The sequence below is a fragment of the Enhydra lutris genome, unplaced genomic scaffold, assembly GCF_002288905.1.
Source record: "Enhydra lutris kenyoni isolate GAN:26980312 unplaced genomic scaffold, ASM228890v2 scaffoldscaffold59, whole genome shotgun sequence".
Classification (NCBI taxonomy): domain Eukaryota; kingdom Metazoa; phylum Chordata; class Mammalia; order Carnivora; family Mustelidae; genus Enhydra; species Enhydra lutris.
This window is the reverse complement of record NW_019154143.1, coordinates 5,784,551-5,805,405: the sequence shown is the minus strand read 5'-3', so window position 1 is coordinate 5,805,405 and position 20,855 is coordinate 5,784,551. Positions and strand designations below refer to the sequence as shown.

Sequence of the window (20,855 nt, the reverse complement as noted above, 5' to 3'; positions counted from 1 at the left end):
CCCCGCCCGCCTGCCTCTCTGCCTACTTGTGATCTCTGTCTGTCAAATAAATAAATAAAATCTTAAAAAAAAAAAAAAAAAAAAAGATGGGTCAGTAGCCAGAGGGCCCAGGATCTAGCTTCAGCTCTCAACAAGTGGCCCCAGGGAAGTCCGTTAACCTAGAATCTCTTGTCTTTCAGGGTAAAACTGGGCCAACGATGCTCTTTTTCCACTTTTTCCAGGGTTCTTGCGAAGAACAGTTTAGTAGAGCTGTGTTGAGCTGCTTGCAAATTGGAAAAGACACGCACAGGTTTCTGATAAAAAGGATTATAGTTTAATAGTCTATTTTCCAGCTTCACAGCAGAAGACATGGACGGGGAGCCGGGAGAGGACTTCTGCTTGGCGAATGTTCAAAAATAAGTGAGACTAGTGCTTCTCCACGGGGGATGATTTTGTCATAGGGCAAAACTGGACAGTGTTCTTGGAGACATTTTTGATTGTCATGACTGGGGCTGGTAATGCTACTGGCATCTAGTGGGAAGAGGCCAGGAATTCTGCCCAACGCCCTAGTAACGCACAGTCCTGCGACCAAGAGATTGTCTGACCCAACATGTCAGTGTGCTCGGGCTGAGAAACTCTGAGCTAACCTAAACGGAAAGCTGGGCTGGGTTCTTGAGAAGCCAGCAGGGGAGGCTGAGCCCTCCTTAATGGAAACAGACCCTCTAGTCAGAAAGAATTAGGCCCATACAATCAAATGGAGTCGTCCTGAGGAGAAACGCCAGGATTTTAGAGACCATGACAATCTATGTCTAAACAGGCCAGAAGGGCACCTGGGTGGCTCAGTGGGTTAAGCCTCTGCCTTCGGCTCAGGTCATGATCCCAGAGTCCTGGGATCGAGGCCCGAATCGGGCTCTCTGCTCAGCGGGGAGCCTGCTTTCCCTCTCCCTCTGCCTGCCTCTCTGTCTACTTGTGATCTCTCTCTCTCGCTCTCTGTCAAATAAATACATAAATACATAAATATCTTTAAAAGAAAAATAAATTAACAGGCCATAAATTGCTTTAATTACACTCTGAGAAGGCTCGGTTTCTCAAGAACTGCCCTGGTCTTGTGTCCCCTGGTGGGTACACTTGGGCAAGGTGGGAGTGGACAGGAGCCAAGGTCAGGGCAGAGGCCTCTCCTCTGCACCCACAGTCTCTACCTTAGTCAGTCGTTTGGTCTGTGTTCTGACCTGAGAAAGCAGGTCCAAAATGGGAGGGGTCTGCCCCCCCCACCAAGAGCAGCCCTAGACTAGAGGGGGTCCCTTTTGGCGGGGTCCCCCTATTTCCATCCCCTCGTGCCTCGGGGCTCCTGCCAGCACTGAAGGGGCCTCTGGGCCTGAGGGGAGCAGAGATGAGGGAAGAGAACTGGGGACTCTTTTCTCGGTTCCGTCTGCTCAATGCTCAGTCCAAGGTTGAGTAGTATTCCATTGTAGGAATATTTAGTGGACTTCTGCTTGTTTCCAGTTTTTTATTATTATGAATAAAGCTTCTTAGGAATTTCCCTTTTCTGTTTGTTTTGTAGCGCTAGGGCAGGAAGAAAATGATTCAATCACGCACCAAATAAATGGATGAGAAGTTAGGAAGAAGCCTGGTGGGGGGAGAAAGAAAGGAACATTTATGAGAGAGCCACTCCCTTAATGGGCTTTGGGTCACCAAGCGGCACCTACGTTCCTTTATGAAAGGGAAGCAGGCTTCATTTTATCATTCTTCTGACCTGGAATAATGCAATGGTCCACTCTGGTGGAATATTCCAGCTGGATTCATTTCCTTTTTGGTCAACGGAAACCTGGCGAGGAAGGCTGACCCACCAACAGCTCTTGAAGTCATCTCTAGGTTCACTGTTGGTTTTGGTTAGCTTTGGTCAGCGGCTACTACTTCAGAGCATTAATCATTTATAGAGCTCTTTGTGCCCTGCCCGGGGCTTTACAGACCTCTTCATGCCTTGCACCACGACCGCCTTCATTCAGCTCTGCTCACCTCTAGCAGGAGAGCACTGACACTCGCGTACTGCCCCAAAGCCACAGTAACACCCTTACGGGCACCCTCCTTTTCCCCTGGCAGAGCGCTGACTTGTAGATTTGTCCTGTGCTAGGCCGTATGCTCAGGGAAAGGATGCCCTCCCTAATCCCACCAGGTGAATTTTGACTGGCTTAAATCCATCATGGTGGTCCAGTTCCCTTGCTGGTACACACTTCTGGGTTCATAAAATGGGAGGCAAAGTCAACTGGGGAGCTTCAGGGAAAGTGTTGTTTACTCTTAAAAATGGAATATTAGAGATATGAACAAAGGGAATAGGTCCTTTTTTGCCTTGGGGTGTGACTGTATGAAGATGTGATTCCCGGAGCTGCTGCAACTATGTTGTGACCAGGAGATGATGAGCCTGAAGACAAGACCCAAAATACTGAAGAGGCAGAATGGAAAGATGGAAGAACCCAGGTCCTTGCTGACGTATCTCTCCAGTCACGCTGGAACCCCACTAATGCCTTTCATCTCAAACTCCCCCAGGCTGCTTCCCTATTTCTTACATGATGGTCCAGTTTGGGGTTAGATAAAGAAAGAACAAACAACAACAAAGCCCAAACAACCTACAACCTATATACCTTTTCCATTCTTTGAAAAACACAGTTCTCTGGGACACCTGGGTGGCTCAGTGGGTTAAAGCCTCTGCCTTCAGCTCAGGTCATGATCCCGGGGTCCTGGGATCCAGCCCCACATTGGGCTCTCTGCTCGGCGGGGGCCTGCTTCCTCCCCTCTCTCTGCCTGCCTCTCTGCCTACCTGTGATCTCTGTCTGTCAAATAACTGAATAAAAAAATCTTTAAAAAAAGAAAAAAGAAAAACACAGTTCTGTCCTCCCCCCAGGCCACCAACACTCAAACTTAGAAGTGATGAGTCAGAATTTGGCCCCAGGTAACGCAAACACACTGCTTATTAAATTAAGAAGCAAATAAACAAGCAACAAGAAGATGCACAAGATGAGCTGACCACTTTAAATAATCACGTTTTGGGTTATTTCCCTGGGGAGGGTTGAAGACACATAATAATGCTTTCCTGGGTAGGGTAAGAGATGTTCCGAAGCTGCAAAGGCCCCTGGGCCCCAGGCCCAGTGAGTGGCCACCCACTCTCTGGCCCCCTCCCATCCTCAACCCTGAAGCTAGTGGCTGTGGATTCCAGCTGCACTCATTAAGACAGTATACAGAAGGGGGTTAACACTGTGGAGGGTGGTCTGTGATCTGGGAGGGTCCTCCTGCCTGGTTAATGGACAGAGCCTCAGTGAACCCGCACCCCCTTTCTGTCTCCTTGACTGGAACACATCGGCAGATACTTACATATTCAGTGCATAATTTCCATCTCTGAATCCATTTCTTTAGAGTATAAAATAGGATGTCCTAAGTATATAAAAATGTGGAAAACAGTGAAAACTCACCACAATCTACTACCTATAAAAAAAACCACTAATATTTTGTTCTATTTCTGTCAAGTTTCTTTCCAAACTTATTATAAAAAGTAGGGTCTTTATGCACATTTTGCAGAGCCTCTTAGGGCTGGGCATGTTTGTTTGGGTTTCGGTTTTTGGTTTGTCTGTTTTTGTTTTTTTTAAGGTTTTATTTATTTATTTGAGAGAGAGAGAGAGAGCGCGCACGTGCGCGCACAACCAGGGGGACTGGCCGACAGAGAAGGAGAAGCAGGGAGCCCGATGCGGGGCTCGATCCCAGGACTCTGGGATCATGACCTGAGCTGAAGGCAGACACTTAACGACTGAGCTACCCAGGCACCCCTGAGTTTAAGATCTTAAGGAGGACGGTGGAAGTTTCTGAGGATAAGAGATAGACAAGTTTAGAATCCTCTTTCTTATTTTTAAGGGGAGAACTTTGGAAATTACATAAGAACCAATTAATTCGTGCTATTTGGAAAGATCCTAGAAAAAAAAAGCAGCACATCGTCAGCAGACTCCTAAAAGAGTGTAAAAATGCAAGATATTACTAGTTGGCTGTGAACATCATCTTGTGGTAGAAAATCATGCCAAAGTGATTCAAGTATGGTAGACAATGATGGCTTTTCAGATGAAGAGGAAGTAATAGAGTCCACAGAGCTTAGCAACACTTTCTACTCTGCCTCATGTAACAGCCTCCTGGACGAGCTCAAGTAGTACCATTAGGAGAGAATCAGGTAGCGTAGAGGGGATTACCTGAGGGACGGTGAGTGTCTCTCCAGTATTCTTCGGGTGGGCTGCACGCTGGAGAACACAAATGTTGGCAGCCTGTCTGAAGGGGCTGAGCCAAGCCAATTTTTAAAGTTCCAAGGATGGAAAAGTGCCTTAACTGGAAATTTCGAGGGGTAGGAGTGGAATGAGGAAGCAAATGGAAGCTCGTGTTACAGAGAGATGAGAGGGAGTTCTTGAAATAGCTAGTTCCTTGTCTGGACACGTGGGAAAGGGATAATTCTCTGTGTAATACAATGTATTCATTCTAACTTTCTCTATAACTTCCATTTGTTGAGCACCTACTGTGAGTCAGCGGCTTTGCCAGCCATTTTTCCTCATCCCCAGGGTTGACCCCCGCATTGCAAGAGTAATTCCGTCCTGGGTTGGTGTCTCTGGCCACTCTCCGGCTCATGCCACAAAGCACATGGCAGGAGGGCAGAGGCAGAGGCGAGTCCACTTACCTGGCCTGCCAGGTTGAAATAAGAATGGTTGGTCAGATTGACCGGTGTGGTCCGACTGGCCTGGGCTCGGTAGTTGATCATAAGCTCCCCACCATCCAGCGTGTACGTCACCCAGACTTTCAACTCCCCAGGGTAGCCTTCCTCACCATCTGGACTGACCCTCGAGAACTGGACGCCATTTGACAGCACCTGAGGGGTCCAGGGGACCTAGAAAAAAGAGTTTTCAAAGCTGTTAAGTCATTGCAATCTCGACCTAAAGGCCACGTTCCAATATTTAAAACTAGCGAATTCTAGGAAGAGAAATGGTTATATGATCTTCAAGATGTTTGAATAACAGCTTGGATTTTAATTATTCTAAAATTTTGTTTTATACAAAAAAGTAGATTTTGAGAGAAACATTTTCCCTTCTCTTTACCTACTCATATTCCCCATACTCTTTCTCCCAAAACTTATATGTATGTGTTGACACTATTTTCCACTTTTCCTTTTTTAAAAGTTTTTTTTCCTATCTCGGTGTCCCATTCTGAGAAATGTCATATGGCATTATCTGCTGATGGTATTAAAAAATGACCTTAATAAATATGGCCCTCTTTCCCAGGGAAGTACTATTTATGGATATTTATAAAAAATGCTCCAAGATTCTCTATATTCCCTGGGCAGAGTTCCAAACAAATAAGAAGGCACTTGTTCTGTTAGGAAGAGTTCTGCCCACGCACCAGGAGTCCTGATTTGGGGGCCAGGTTTGTTCCTAGCTCACTGTGTGATGTCGGGCATCAGTCCCTGCCATAAAGGGGCTGAAAAAACGATCTTGACGTCTTCTTCTCATTCTAGAAAATATGGTTCTAGGGGTGGCAAGAAAAATAGGAAGAAACGTTTTCTAGAATTTTTTGCTTTTGGAACTAGGAATCTTTGATTCACACAGTTGTTTCTCTCACCTTTGGCCTAGAGGCCTTGAGATTCCCCTTACGGGGAGGGACAGCCAGGAATTACAAAGCACCCGTGACAAGAGCCAAGACACTCTTCTAGGGACTTCACAGACACTCTCTTATCTGTCTCAGAGCTGGCTCAATGTGGGCACCATTATCTTCATTTAATGATGAGAGAGAGCTGGGCTCAGAAAGAACACACGGTTTTTCCCAGCTTCTTCCAGCTGGGAAGACAGCGGTCTGATCCTGAGCTTTTTTCCTTATTCTATGTGATCAGAGGACATACTGTCCAGAGAGCCCCAGTCTCTTTAAGGAGCCCTGGAGGTCACTAGTCAAGAGGTCTTTGCTGACAGGAGATGTCCATTTGTTTGGTTCTCAACAGCCACTGACCTGGTACTTTATGAAATGACCAACTTTGTAGGTCAAAATGGTTGAACACTGGCCATTTCAAATGGCTCCAACTAATACCATGACCCCATTTTACAGATGAGCAAATTGAGTTCTGTGGTGTTACCTTGTCCACTTCTACATCCCATATTCCAGGGGGTTTGACTAGAACCTTTTCATGCTTTATCATACTTCATGCTCATTGTTTAAAACTCTTCTTCTTTTTTTAAGATTTATTATACTCATGGAGAGAGAGAGAGAGCACACACGAACGAGCAGAGGGAGAGAGTCTCAAGCAGACTCCGGGCCGAGCATGGAGCCCAATGCAGAGCTCAATCCCAGGACCCTGAGATCATATCCTGAGCTGAAACAGAGAGTCAGATGCTTAACCGACAGAGCCACCCAGGTACCCCATGTCCATTGTTTAAAGGGGTAAAAAAAATCTTGTTTAAAGTCATACACGTCATTAGTGACAGAACTAGGATTCAAACTCTGGCCTGGTAGTCTACACCAGCCATATCTTCATTTCAGAGAATGTTTTGTTTGAATTTTCTTTTTTTCAACAGGAGAGTTGAGGCAAAACACTGTCATTCCGAATAGACTTGAAAGGTAATCATTTCTGTGGGCCACAGGAATAGCCTTTGAGCCCAGGCTCTGCCCACCTGCCCCTAGCATGGCCGGGATCCTTCTCACTGATGTTGAGAGACCCCACGTTTACCAGGAAGGGGAGCCCAGCAGGAGCGGAGGTCTCTGCCTTTATCTCTGGTGAATGCAGCTGGTGTCTGAGACAAACTCACTGACCCTAGAAAAAAATTAATTTTACACCCTAGTTATCTCCTAGAAATGCTGAACTTCCAAGACACTTAAAATATAAAGCTGGTTATATGCATGATTAAAAAAGGAGAAAAGAGTCCCCTAAATGGAAAATTTTAGGAATAAAATATCCAAAATAAAACATTCTTCACTTGCTACCTAGTTTTTGTCCTTTAGAGAAAGAACACGTGGAAAGTTTTTTGCATAAAGAAATGTTATCAGGTCAGTATAATTTTGTGGAAAACACAATTCCTATTCACAGGAGAATATCCCTGACCCTGCACTTTACAAATTTCCTGAAAAATTTCCACATTTGCATCTCTAGGCCTCCTTATATACCATTTCCAATTCCGTCAGATGATTCAAAGTTCATCTTTTTAAAAAGTGCGTTGATATAAACAGAAAAAGGCGTATCTACAAACGAGCTATTTATTCAGTAATCGTTGAGACGAAATACAGCTGGAAATAGTTCATCTGATATGGCTCCTGTTACTGCGGGGAAAGCTTATAGTTCAGAAGCTTTCAGTATCTCCAGGGTAACATTCCAAGTCCTTCTCCCACCCTCCCTGGGCTTCTGCACAGCCATTTTTTCCAGGACCTACTTACTAAATGAAATGCTATTCTTTCTTCGAGGGTGATTCAAATCCTACCTCCGCAGTTCCTCTCAATCTGTCCACACGGGTTCCTACAGCACACCACTGGCATCCATAGTCGGGGGCTGGTTGCCTAGAATGGCTGTTTATCCAAGGGTCTGGCTCGCTCACTATAGTAGAGGGACTCTACTGGTTCATAGAAGGGACTCAGTAGGCACAGAGCCCTGAAGGAGGTGTATACTCACTATCTCGCTGTGTTTTTACAGGGCACTCATGTGAAGCCACACCACAGAAAACGCTACAGTGGGAGAGAGGGAAGAGGAACAGAGCTGGGCCTAACTCCCTCTGCTTGGGCTTTACCCACGGGCCTGCCATATTCCAGAGACCCTCTGCCCTGGTACTGCCAGGACCGAGGCTACCCCTTGCCTTCATGCCTTCCGGGGGTGAGGAATCCATTCACGGAGGAACAGGGAAGAGATGGGACGGTGTGGTTCTGGACCACAGATGGGAAGTTGGGCAAGAGTGACCAACTTCCTTCAACGGGACAGGGGGCGGTGAGAGGCAGGAAGGAAGAAACAGTGCTCTTTAACCGCCATATACATTCTAGCATTTTCTGGTTCTTCTTTAGGGAATAAACTGGGTGATATAATTTAAAGGAGAGTTAGCGACCAAAATTATCTCTTTGAAATTAGACTAGTAAGAGAGTCGCTGGGGGTTAACCCTCAGACCCCACACAGCTAGGAAGCAGGCCAGTAGGCGTTTCTACTTCAGGGAGAAGCTGTTTGATCAGTTTACTGTCCTAACCTTGTTTTCCCAGGGATTCACTTGGGGAATGGGAGTTTTAATGTGGAAAGAGGCAACTGGCAGAGAATCTGAGATGATTTTGAGGCATGAGGCACTTCAGTAGAAGCTACGCCTGGATGTGGCACCACACTGTGGGGGAAGGGGGCTTAGCGGCACTTTCAGGGGTGCGTATTGGACCGGGGGCGCCTACACCAGCGGTTACAGTGTAGAAATGAGGGCTGGCAGGCTGGGCCGCACAACCTAGGAGTCATTTGGTCTTTTACACCCTCAGATTTCTCATGTGGTGATAACGCAGGGCTCTTGCAAGCATGAGACAGAAGATGTACAAATGCCCTGTGCAGTAAATGGCAGGTATTATTTTTATTTATTTATTTGGGAGGTATTTTTTTTAAAAGATTTTAGAGAGATCACAAGTAGGCAGAGAGTCAGGCAGAGAGAGAGGGGGAAGCAGGTTTCCCGCTGAGCAGAGGGCCCGTTAGGGGGTTGGATCCCAGGACCCTGAGATCGTGACCCGAGCCAAAGGCAGAGGCTTCAACCCACTGAGCCACCCAGGCGCCCCTTGGCAGGTATTATTTTTAAGCCACTTTTCCATTGTGCCAAAGGTCCACTGGACTTCCTGATCCCAACACCAGGAGAAAATCATTCCCTGTTTTTCCCAAGTCAAGAGCTGTCAGCCTTTCTCTAAGGGCTCCCCTGCCTCTTACAGTCTGATGAGCTACAGAAGGATGGGTCCTGGAACTGGGCCAGCACCCCTGCTCCCCTGAGCCCCTGGATCGGTCTCTCCTGTATCACCTCCCCACACATTTGCTATAGGGCCTAGGATGAGCTTGGCGAACATATGGTTATGTGCAAAGGTGGAGACCCTGTCCGGTGCCCCTGACTCACCTTATCAAACCCTCTCACTCCTCCATGAAGACTGTTGGGTCCATTGTTAATGGGCAGCTTATACTCCTTCCCATCCAATGTGAATGTTCCTTTGGCAATTCGGTTAGCCACCCGGCCAACCACGGCTCCAAGGTAGGGCTGCTTTTGGAGGTAACCTGCAGGACATGTGATGAAAGTGTTTAAAACTGGAAGCCAAAGGTGAGGCTCACGGTGCTGCCCACCACCTTCTTCTGAGAGCAGCTGAAAGTAGGAACAACTTGGACATATTCAGCTCCTCAGAGGAGCACAGAGAGATATTCTTTACACATCACGCTTTCCCTTTCCAAAAGTAATGCATGTTCTTTATAAACGTTGCAAAAGAACTTTATAGAGCACAAAAAAAGAAATCTTTTTTTTTTTTTAAGATGTATTTACTTGGGGGGTGCTGAGAAGGAGAGGGAGAGAGAGTCTTAAGTAGACTCCTCGATGAGCACAGAACCCCACTTGGGGCTTGATCTCAAGACCCATAAGATCACAACCAAGCCAAAACCAAGAGTCAGATGCACAACTGACTGAGACATCCAGGCGCCCCAAGAAATTTAAATCATCCTAATCTCATCACTAGAGAGACCTACTGTTAATATTTTTATGTAGCGGGTGCCTGGGTGGCTCAGTTGGTTAGGCGACTGCCTTCCATCAGGTCATGATCCCAGAGTCCCGGGACTGAGTCCCTCATTGGGCTCCCAGCTCCATGTGGAGTCTGCTTCTCTCTCTGACCTTCTCTCCTCTCTCACTCTCTCTCTCAAATAAAGAAAGAAAATCTTTGAAAAGAAATTAAAAAAAAAATTCTTATGTATATACTCCTGCCTTTTAGTACATGCGGACCTGTGCTTTTCTTCTTCTTTTTATAAAAATGGGAGTCTTGAGGGGTGCCTGGGTGGCTCAGTGGGTTAAAGCCTCTGCCTTCGGCTCAGGTTATGGTCCCAGGGTCCTGGGATCGAGCCCCACATTGGGCTCTCTGCTCAGCAGGGAGCCTGCTCCCCCCCCGACTGCCTGCCTCTCTGCCTACTTGTGATCTCTGTCAAATAAATGAATAAAATCTTAAAAAACAAAATGGAGTCTTGATTTAAGGATTTAAGTGCTGCTTTGTAATTTGCTCTTTTCTAGGCCAATTTCTTTAACTAAAAATCATATTTTTGTGTTGTCTCAAGAAGTATTCTTTTCTCTTTTTATTTTTTTAGAATAATAAAATTATCCTTTAAAGAGCATTAAACAAATATAGAGAGGCAGAGTGTCAGATGAAATACAGGACACCCAGCTGAGTCTCAATTTCAGATAAATAATAAATAATTTTTAATATAAGTACATACATATTATTATTATACATGATAAGTATATATTATTATACATGACACATACTTAACACTTAAAAACCATTTGTTGGGGTGCCGGCCTGGCTCAGTCAGAAGAGCATGCAACTCTTGACCTTGGGGTCAAAACCAAGAGTCACATGCACAACCGACTGAGACATCCAGGCACCCCAAGAAATTTAAATCATCCTAATCTCACCACTAGAGAGAACTACTGTTAATATTTTTATGTTATAAGCCCATGTTGGGTGTAGAGATTACTTAAATAGATGAATAAATAAAAACTTTTTTAAAAGTTTTAAAAACCAGGGTACCTGGGTGGCTCAATGGGTTAAAGCCTCTGCCTTCGGCTCGGGTCATGATCCCAGTGTCCTGGGATCGAGCCCCGCATCGGGCTCTCTGCTCGGCAAGGAGCCTGCTTCTTCCCCTCTCTGTGCCTGCTTCTCTGCCTACTTACGATCTCTGTCTGTCAAATAAATAAATAAAATCTTAAAAAAAAAGTTTTAAAAACCTGTTATTTATCTGAATTTCAAATTTAATCAGGTGTCCCATATTTTCATTCACCGAATCTGGCAACCTTAACAAAGAGTAAAGCATGAAAGGGGCACCTAGGTGGCTCAGTTGGTTAAGTGTCTGACTCCTGATTTCGGCTCAGGTCATGATCTCAGGGTTGTGAGATGGAGCCCCATGTCAGCCTCCATGCTCAGTAAGGAGTCTGCTTGAGATTCTCTCTCTCCCTTTGTCCCCCTCAATCCCCCTGCCCTCCTTCTCTCTCAAATAATTAAATAAATTAATAATTTATTTATAATTATTATCTCAAATAATTATATAATAATAATAAATAATAATCTCAAATATAATTATATCTCAAATAATTAAATAAATCTTTAAAAAAAAAAGAGTAAAACGTGAAACTCCCTCTTTCATGCCTTAACTCTTCCTCTCAGTGACAACCACTGTGAACAGTCTAGCATATACACTTCTAGTTTTTTTGTTTTGTTTTGTTTTTTTAAATTAACTATAGAGAAACACATACAAATACACAAATGCAATATTGATATAAAGAGAACTGTACAGTGCATATGACTTTGCAGGTTCTCATTTATCAAATGCCTTAAGATCTGTCCATGCGACTACATATCTATCTGCTATATTCCTTTTCATGGCTATGTGGCATACTGAGGAGAAAAATTGTGGGGCTTTCTAGGGGATTATAAAAAGCAATGTGCTTGTGCTCTTTTACTTACAAGTCTGTGTACAGGCATGCTACATAGATCTTTCCTTCTCTTCAAGTTCCTCTACCGTATGATTACAATGGTAGAGACTAAAGTTTGGGGGTAGTTTGTTTTTTGCATGATCACCAGCATTGCTATCTACTCTGTTTTTCACTCAGATGCCCCCAGAATTCCATCCCCTTTTCCTGTGGCACTCTGTATCCATCCCGTCTATGTGGATCAGAAGAGTATGCAATTCTCAGGGAAATACAAATCAAAACCACAATAAGATACCACCTCACACCAGTGAGAATGACTAAATTTCACCAGTCAGGAAATGAGAGATGTTGGTGAGGATGTGGAGAAAGGGGGACCCCCCCCACACACTTTTGGTGGGAATGCAAGCTGGTGCAGCCACTCTGGGAAACAGTACAGAGCTTCCTCAAAAAGTTGAAAATAGAGCTACCCTTTGACCCAGCAATTACACAATTGGGTATTTACCCCAAAGATGCGAATGTAGTGATCTGAAGGGGCATGTGCACCCCAATGTTTATAGCAGCAATGTTCACAATAGCCAAACTATGGAAAGAGCCCAGATGTCCATCGACAGATAAAAAGATATGGTATAGATATATAATGGAATACTATGCAACCATCAAAAAGGTGAAATCTTGCCATTTACAATGACATGAATGGAACTACAGGGTATTATGCTAAGCAAAATAACTCAATCAGAGAAAGACAATTATCATATTATCTCACTGATGTGTGGAATTTAAGAAACAAAACAGAAGATAATAGGGAAGAGAGGAAAAAATAAAACAAGACAAAATCAGAGAGGGAGACAAAGCTTAAGAGACTTTTTAAAAAAGATTTTATTTATTTGATAGAGAGAGAGAGAGCACAAGCAGGGGGAACAGCAGGCAGAGGGAGAGGGAGAAGCAAGCTCACCAAGCAGGGAGCCCAATGCGGGGCTCAATCCCAGGACCCTGGAACCACGAACTGAGCTAAAGGCAGACACTTAATGACTGAGCCATCCAGGTGCCCCAGAGACTCTTAATCATAGAAAACAAACCGAGGGTTGCTGGAGAGGAGGTGCGGTGGGGAATGGATGAGGTAACTGGGTGATGGACTTTAAGGAGGGCATGTGATGTAATGAGCACTGGGTGTTATAAGACTGATGAATCACTGACCTCTACCTCTGAAAATAATAATACATTATATGTTAATTAATTGAATTTAAATTTTAAAAAAGGAGTATGCAATTTAAGCATATGAATTATTTTTACCATGGCTGGAGGGGCTCTCAGGACACAGACCCTGAACCATTAGTCCAGTTATAGATCATAGGTTCCCATTCCTCAACAGGTCGGGCATAAGTGAGACATTAACCATTCTCTTCCAGGTCTCTTGTGATTCACTCCCCTGCTAACCTGCAAGTCCTCAGAGTCCTGCCCACGGACCAGCCCTAAGAGCTAACACCGAGTTTTTCCTAAGGCTTGGCCACTTTCTAAGTGCTTTACATTGAACTCGTTTCATCTTCAGGATGGTTCTACGAGCTAGACAGTATTACAACCCTCCTTTTACAGATGTGGAAACTGAGGACAGAAAGGTTAAGTAACTTGCCCCCGAACACAGCTAGTTATTAGAGAAACCTGGATATGAACACCATCTGGCTCCTACGTACTTGTTCTGAAGCATCCCATTATTTGAAAAGTACAAGGCTTTCCGGTGAATTGATCTTCCTACCATCCCTTCACACAGGCCAGACTGACCTCTCCACCAGCTCCCACCTCCCTCCCCACCCTCCTCTCTTTCCGAAGCTGCAGCTTTAAAACTCCTTATACTGGGTAACCAAAAGGAGTTCCCATGGCCCAGCAAACCTCCTCTTGGTTTTGATTCATCTGCTTTTTTTTTTTTTTAAGTAGGCTTTATTTTTTAAAGATTTTATTTATTTATTTATTTATTTATTTATTTATTTATCAGAGAGAGAGAGAGTATAAGCAGAGGGAGCAGCAGAAGGAGAAGCAGACTCCCCACTGAGCAAGGAGCCCAATTCGGGACTCGATCCCAGGACCCTGGGATCATGAACCGAGCCGAAGGCAGACACTTAACCGACTATTTTTTAGAGCAGTTTTATGTCTACTGCAAAATTGAGCTGACTCCCCATATATCTCCTGTACAGATTCCCCATATATCCCCTGTCCCCACACAGGGATGGATAGCCTCTCCCATTACCAACAACCCCCATCAGAGAGACACATTTCTAGTCACTGATGAACCCACACCAGAATATCATTATCACCCAAAGCCCCTAGTTCAACAGGAGGGCTCGCTCTTGGTGTTGTACATTCTGTGGGTTTGGACAAATGAATAATGATACCTATCCATCATTATAATATGATACAGAGTATTTTCACTGTCCTAAATATCTTCTGTGCTCAGCCTATTCATCCCTCCCATCCCTGTAGCCCCTGGGAACCACAGATCTTTTGACTGTCTCCATAAATTTGCCTTTTTCAGAATGTCATAGTTGGAATTGGATAGTATGTAGCCCTCTCAGATAGGCTTCTTTCATTTAGTAATATGCATTTTAGTGGCTTTTCATGGCTTGATAGCTCATTTGTTTTTAGCACTGAATAATATCCCATTGTCTGGATGGACCACAGTTTATTTGTTCATTCACCTACTAAAGGACATCTTGATCCCTTGTTTTGGCAATTATGAATAAAGTTGCTATAATCACCTTTGTGCATGGTTTTGTGTGGACATAAGTTTTTGACTCCTTTGAGTAACAACCAAGAAGCGTGACTGCTTGATCCTATGGTTAGAGTACATTTAATTTTGTAAGAAACTATCAAACTATCTCCCAAAGTGGCGGTGCCGTTTTGCATTCCCACTAGCAGTGACTGAGATTTCCTGTCGCCCCACATCCTCACCAGCATTTGGTGTTGTCCGTGTTCTGGATTTTGGCCATTCTGGTAGCCCTCATTATTATTTTAATCTGCATTTCCCTGATGATGCATAATGTGGACCATTCATCTGCTTTTCAGGAGCTTTAAAAGATGAAGAAAAGCAGAATTTTTGTTCAAAATTGTTCAGCTGTATCTACTTTTATATATATTTCTATTTATAAATATTATATATATATATATATATACATGTATATGTATATATATGTATATATATAATATCTACCTTGATCCATTCAACATATGTACACAGGGCCCCAACTCTCCGCCAGTCACTCGCTTGGCTCTGGAGACAATGACAAATCCAAGAGCAATGCTGCTCCTTCATGGGCTTGAAGAATTCCCTCAGATGGCCCCACTCTCTGGCCACAGTAAACAGCCCATGGAGATAAGAAGCACTAGTCAGTCCTTAGTTTAGCGGAAGAGTTTTCAATGACTGAACCATAAGGGCAGCAGAAACCACTGTTCCCAACTGTCTCCAAACAACTCTTTAGAACAAATGGATTTTATACTATCTTCATATGTTACTAAGTTTTATATCAAATCAGAATTATAGAAAGTGACAGTCCCCAAATTCTAAATAGGACATGATTAAAAAGCTTGTTTTGAAATGCAGAAAACACTGATTTCCATGCAAAAAGGGCCAAGTTTCTAGGTCAAGCCCCGAATGATGATTTATTCAAGCCCATTGCTGATGTGGGATAAAGGGTAGAGGAAAAGTCTGTCCCTTTTCCTGGGCAAAGGACTGGCCAGAATATATTAATGGATCTTTCCATTCCTCTAACATCCCAAGGACCCCAGCTGTGCTATCCACCTCCTACAGCCCAAACTTCAGCCAGAGTTCCCTACAGTCCAAAATGAAAGTGCCTACTAATCCCAGTTCGAAGCTTCCACAACCTGAATGACTTCCCTTTGGCTTTCAGAGGAAAACAGACATGACTTTAATTGACAAGCACTTTAATTGCCCCCAATATTTAATATAGTTTCAAATGGCTGCTGGTTGGCTACATGGATCTTCATGCCCTTTTTTTCAGTGTTAACTCAGTGAAGTTAAAAGTTCAAGTGATGTGAGGGAAGATATGTGGAGGCAAGGGAAGGAAAAGAGATAAAAACTACTGATTATTCACTATAGACACTATCACTGCTGGCAGCACATTTAATCATCATTATCCACTAATTCAGGCGAGGAAGTAAGCCTGGGGAGGTTAAATAACTTGCTTAGTTAGGTTCCACAGCTTTAAGAGACAAAGCAGGGATTTAAACTCTGAATCCTCAGTGTTCCTCTAAGGGCATCTGCAACACTATACCGCAGCCTCTGAACCCATCCCTTTCCCTCCACGCCCCTATGAACTGTGGTTTTCTAAAAGCACGAAGTCCATTTTTTCTATGTTTTTCCATAATGGCTCTCATGGCAGTAATAGCGGGGTATTTGGTAGTAACTGGGGGGAAGAAAAAGGGGCAGAACGGGCAGTGATTGAGCGGGTAGGCTGTTTATTACCTGGGGCTCATAGGCAAATACTCTCATCACAGGTTTTGAAAGAAGTCATAATGACTGTAGGTGGGACATGATGATGAAAAGCATTTTTAAGTATTTTAAGTACAAAAAATGGCAGAAAAATTCATTGGAGGCATTACTGATTTTTCTAGGCTGTAACCAAAAGATCATATGATCTACCTCTTTAGAATTCTACAGAAGAAAGATCTAATTTTCCCAGGGAGAAATGGAACCATTCTGACCTCCGGTCATGGCCATGATCCAAGCAGTTTATATAAGCTATCTGGGAAACTGGAGAGAGCTCACATCTAACCTGGCAGTTAGGAAAGGACCATGTCTCATGGAATTATCCATGCTTAGCTCCTCCCTGTGGCTCAAAACATTTTGGGGACACGGTAATGTCCAGATAACCCCATATTCTGTCATATTCTGTCATGTCTTGTGGCTTTAAATGACTTAGTTTTGCTCATACAATACATATTCAGATACTCGAAAAGAATATGCAGTGAAAATAAAGTCTCCTTCTTAACCCTGGACCCAGCTACCCAGTCTTTCTCTTTTTTTTTTTTTAAGATTTTATTTATTTATTTGACAGAGAGAGATCACAAGTAGGCAGAGAGGCAGGCAGAGTGAGAGGGGGGAAGTAGGCTCATCGCCAAGCAGAGAGCCCGATGCGGGGCTCGATCCCAGGACCCTGGGACCATGACCTGAGCCGAAGGCAGAGGCTTTAACCCACTGAGCCACCCAGGCGCCCCCCCAGTCTTTCTCTTAAAGACAATCACTGTTAGCAATCTCTTTTTTAATTTTTTTTTTTAAGTAATTTCTACACCCAAAAAGGGGCTCAAACTGATAGCCCCGAGATCAAGGGCCATACTCTCCACCAACTGAGCCCGCCAGGTGCCCCCTTTTGGCAGTTTCTTAACACGGGTTTCAATACACAAGAATTGATCAAAATAGTAGCAGAGCACCATTTCACACTATTCTAACCAAGACGAGTATGCTTCCTGTTATGACATATATCAAGTCTTCTTTTATCTCTAGCAATACTGAAAGAAGCTACAAAAAAACCTGAAAGACAGGGCTGTAAAAAGGGAACAAAGGGCCATCTGCAATAACCATGAAGATGGCTGCACATATTAGAAAGCACTAATTGATATTCGGACGGCTTTTTTCCAGCTTCTCCTCTTCTAAAAATAGCGTGCTTTCCTTTTAAAATCAATAATTCAATTATCTAAATTAGAGCATAGGAATGAGGATGTCTATCTCAACCCAGCACCCAGAATATTTTAGATGCTCTGATTCAACCTTTTTGGGAAGGCTGTGAGGTATCCTAGTAAGAAAAATGCTATTTAAGGATCTCAAGACAGGTTACTAACGTGGAGGGCAATACAGCACAAGCTAGATCACTATAATCCGAGGAGATCTGGTTTTTTTCTCCCTTTTCAGAACATGTATGTAGGGATAATACTTTCTCTAGCCTGGTTGCTACAGGAGTGACTCCACTGTAGGATGCCCTCACAAAACACTTCCACGCCATGAAAACACTGCTGCTTCCCAGGCATCATGTCAAGACACAAGGTTCATAAGAATTCCACGGATGCTTTGTCTTTTAAGATCCACGTGACTCTTGTATCAGAACTAAAACAGGTAAGGAGTGAGGGTAGGTGAACGTGTGTGTGTAGAGGTACAAAGGGAGGGCCGCTATCTCCTGAACAGTGATAAGGCGGAGATGGAAGAAATGATAAAAGCAGATGCTGACCACTTAGCATCTCCAAAGTTTTGCGGGCTCTGAAATTCCAGGCCCTCCGTCAAATTCTTCGACTCCACTGGGTAATTTTGCATCAGCCAAGCAATCTCTTTGTGATTCTGCGTCAGCCTAGAAAATAGCTATGCTACTAACACAGAGAGAGAGGTGACTCAGCAAAATGATTCTAAAGACTCCTCTTTTGTCACTTGTCAACCCTCATGCCTTCTGACTCTGAAGGCAGAAGATCTGAACCCCCATCAGAGAAAAACCAAGACCCAGAGTTTTCTGTTAACTTCTAACCATGAGCCATGTTACATATCTAAAGAACCAAGCAGACAGAAAGACACACCTAAAGGAAAACCTCAAACCTCCTCTCTAGTTTTTGTGCACGCCCCCTCCACTGAGCAAAGGGCATTTATCGTCGAGCAGTTTCTCTTTGCCAGCTTTATTTCAGAACTTATCTCCTGTCTAGCTACACAGTAGTGACAAGAGATAGCACTGCGTCCATTTTCCTTTGCTGAGATCAAACTGCAGCTGTCAACATTCATGAATCCGATTATTTGACTAATGTCTATCCCTCCAGCTAAAGGGCAAGCTCGGGGACGGTGAGGACCTTGTCTGTCTCACTGAGTGAGATAACTGAATGAGCTTTTTTGAAATGCATGGATTCATTCATGATCCTAACTGCCCACGGGTTCCACTGAAAGTTCATCCTAGTCGGGAGACCTCATTGATAGACAATGAGTCATCTTCCACTTTCCACTCAGTACCTGGTTAGTGAGCAGCCCCAGAATGCTGGGCCCTAATTACCCCAGGCCAAGTCTGTTAAACTGTGGGCACCCACAAAGCCATGTTGGTGCATTTCTGAGATGACCAGGCCTCAGAGAAGATCTGATGAAGGAGAAAGGAAGTGGAAGAGGGCGGTCTTGGATTGTCCTTCTACATCAGAACACAAGAGAAGAACTGGGAGCCACAACGGCCTCTTCGCCAGCTTTTCCCTTTCTTGCCCTCAACAGACCCGACACTTCAAAGACGGCTCCTGGGTTGCTGGGGGTTTCATCTTACCCTCAACTATTCTAAATTAATTAGAGCAAAGCCTAAATGGATAACCAGAGGCCAAGTCCTGTAGCGGTTCCCATTCATTAGTCTTTTTTCCGGGCACGGGATGCAAGCACAGAGTTGGCTGACTGCTAGCACTCCTGACGGCGACAAGCTCGGGGACTTCCTCCGGGTCCCGGCCGCCAGCAGCCCGATCGATCCGGGATTGGGGGAGGTAGGGGGAGGAGCTTGTACGGGAGGGCTCGGGGTCTGGGACCGCCCGGGCAGCCCGGGTCAGAGTTCAACCCACCTTCCAACTCTGCAAAGCCGAGCACCACATCTGAAGCCCTGCCCTGCCTGTCTTTGACCTCCAGGGCCGTAATGGTGCAGCCCCAGGAGATGATGTCCACTTTCAGCAGGTCTGACTGCAGCTGGAACTTCTCCACTGTCCCTGCCCCTGAGGGCAGGTCTCCAAACACGGCTCTAGTCACCGAAGCCATGGGGGAAAGCCGGCGACGTGCAGCGGCTCCCAGTCCTCAGAACTCCAGCCTCCAGAGCTGGAGCGGGACTTTACTGGAGAAGAGGCGGGACCCGGCTCAGACTCCTCCTCTTCCTTGCCTAGATTTAGAGAGTGACCACTCCTGCAAAAAATATCCTCTGGCGACTTTCTAAATCTTTCCTTTGCATGAGGGTGACAGGAAGGCAAAACTTCCAGACTGGCTTTTCCTTTGCTAACTCTGGCTGCAGTGCATGTCGGGAGTGGTAGTCTTTGGAAGGTGAACTTGCATTTTGGGGCCTGTAGTCTCTCTCAACCCAGATCCTGAAATCTGTAGGATTCTACCCCTCCCGCCTCTCTGGCGGGGGAGGGGGGGGTTCTCAAACAGGCAGTGAGCTAACTCTCATTAATGTTGGTGGCAGAATTTCAGAGAAAATTCTGGAAAATGCAGAGAGTAGAATTAGAGACAGACGAATGTTGCGGGGAAGGGGGGCAATTCTGGTTTTAAATTAACTCTGATCCAGAGAAGAAAGGGCAGAGGTAATTCAGAGAAGGGGCAAATCAGCACAGGCAGCTCTGAACACTGACTGCAGATTTCTTCTGTTTGTCCATGCAGTGACGCTCTCTACGTGTTTATGCTGCAACCTCTGCCCATAGGCTTTCCTGGCCGTAGGCTTGGAGTACCAGTCTGGACAAGGTCAAGTGTAGATGAACTAGGGCTTAGTTACATGGAGGTGGTCAGAGACAGCCTCTGACTTTCTTTTCCTCAGGGGTCTGGGGAGGGCCTTGAGGATCTACCCCTTCTGGTTCCTGAAGTCCAAAATTCCTTTAAGAAGGGATTAAGGGAGAGGTGCCTGGGTGGCCCAGTGGGTTAAGATCATGATTTGGGTCATGGGATCAAGCCCCAGGCTCCTCACTCAACAGGGGAGTCTGCTTGCTTGAAGATTCTCTCCCTTTGCCCCTCCTCCAACTCATGTGCTCCTTGGCTCTCTCGCTCTCAAATAAATAAATCTTTTTTAAAAAAGGGGGGGATTAAGGGAATATTTAGTAAGGTCCCCCTAAATGTTACATACTATAATTTTATCATCTTTTTCGTACAAGGAGAAAAAGGCTTTAAGTATGTACTGATGGGAGAGAAGACAAGCAGATCATTAAATAATTGTCATGCTTTGGAGTGCCTCAGAATTATGAGAGACACTCTTTTTCAAGAATGAGTATTTCCAGGCTCATCCCTGGAATTTCTGATTCAATGAGTCAAGGGCAAGACTCAGGAATCTGTCCTTTTCACAGGGTTTCCTAGGTTATTCTAATGCAGATTACCTGGGACCAGACTTTGAGAAAGGCTGCTCAACAGTTTGCAGACTAATCTTAGGCTCCCCGCAAACCCCTCCCCGCAATAGGCTCTGATGCCATAAGACTAAGATAGGCTTCTAAAGGCCTTTAATGAGATTGTCA

The 20,855-nt window shown here is 44.7% G+C and overlaps 1 protein-coding gene across 1 annotated transcript in view; it reads right to left on the bottom strand.

The window, feature by feature from the left end:
- The window catches only part of LOC111158370 (galactose mutarotase), a 51,763-nt gene extending 32,216 nt beyond the window's left edge, over window positions 1-19,547 (bottom strand). The window contains exons 1-3 of the mRNA XM_022520381.1: window positions 19,215-19,547; window positions 9,090-9,244; window positions 4,682-4,888 (exon numbers count right to left, since the gene is read on the bottom strand). Coding sequence (XP_022376089.1) covers window positions 4,682-4,888; window positions 9,090-9,244; window positions 19,215-19,404 — 552 coding nt within the window. The 5' untranslated portion in view covers window positions 19,405-19,547. The remainder of the gene's footprint in view (window positions 1-4,681; window positions 4,889-9,089; window positions 9,245-19,214) is intronic.
- Window positions 19,548-20,855: the final 1,308 nt, after the last annotated feature.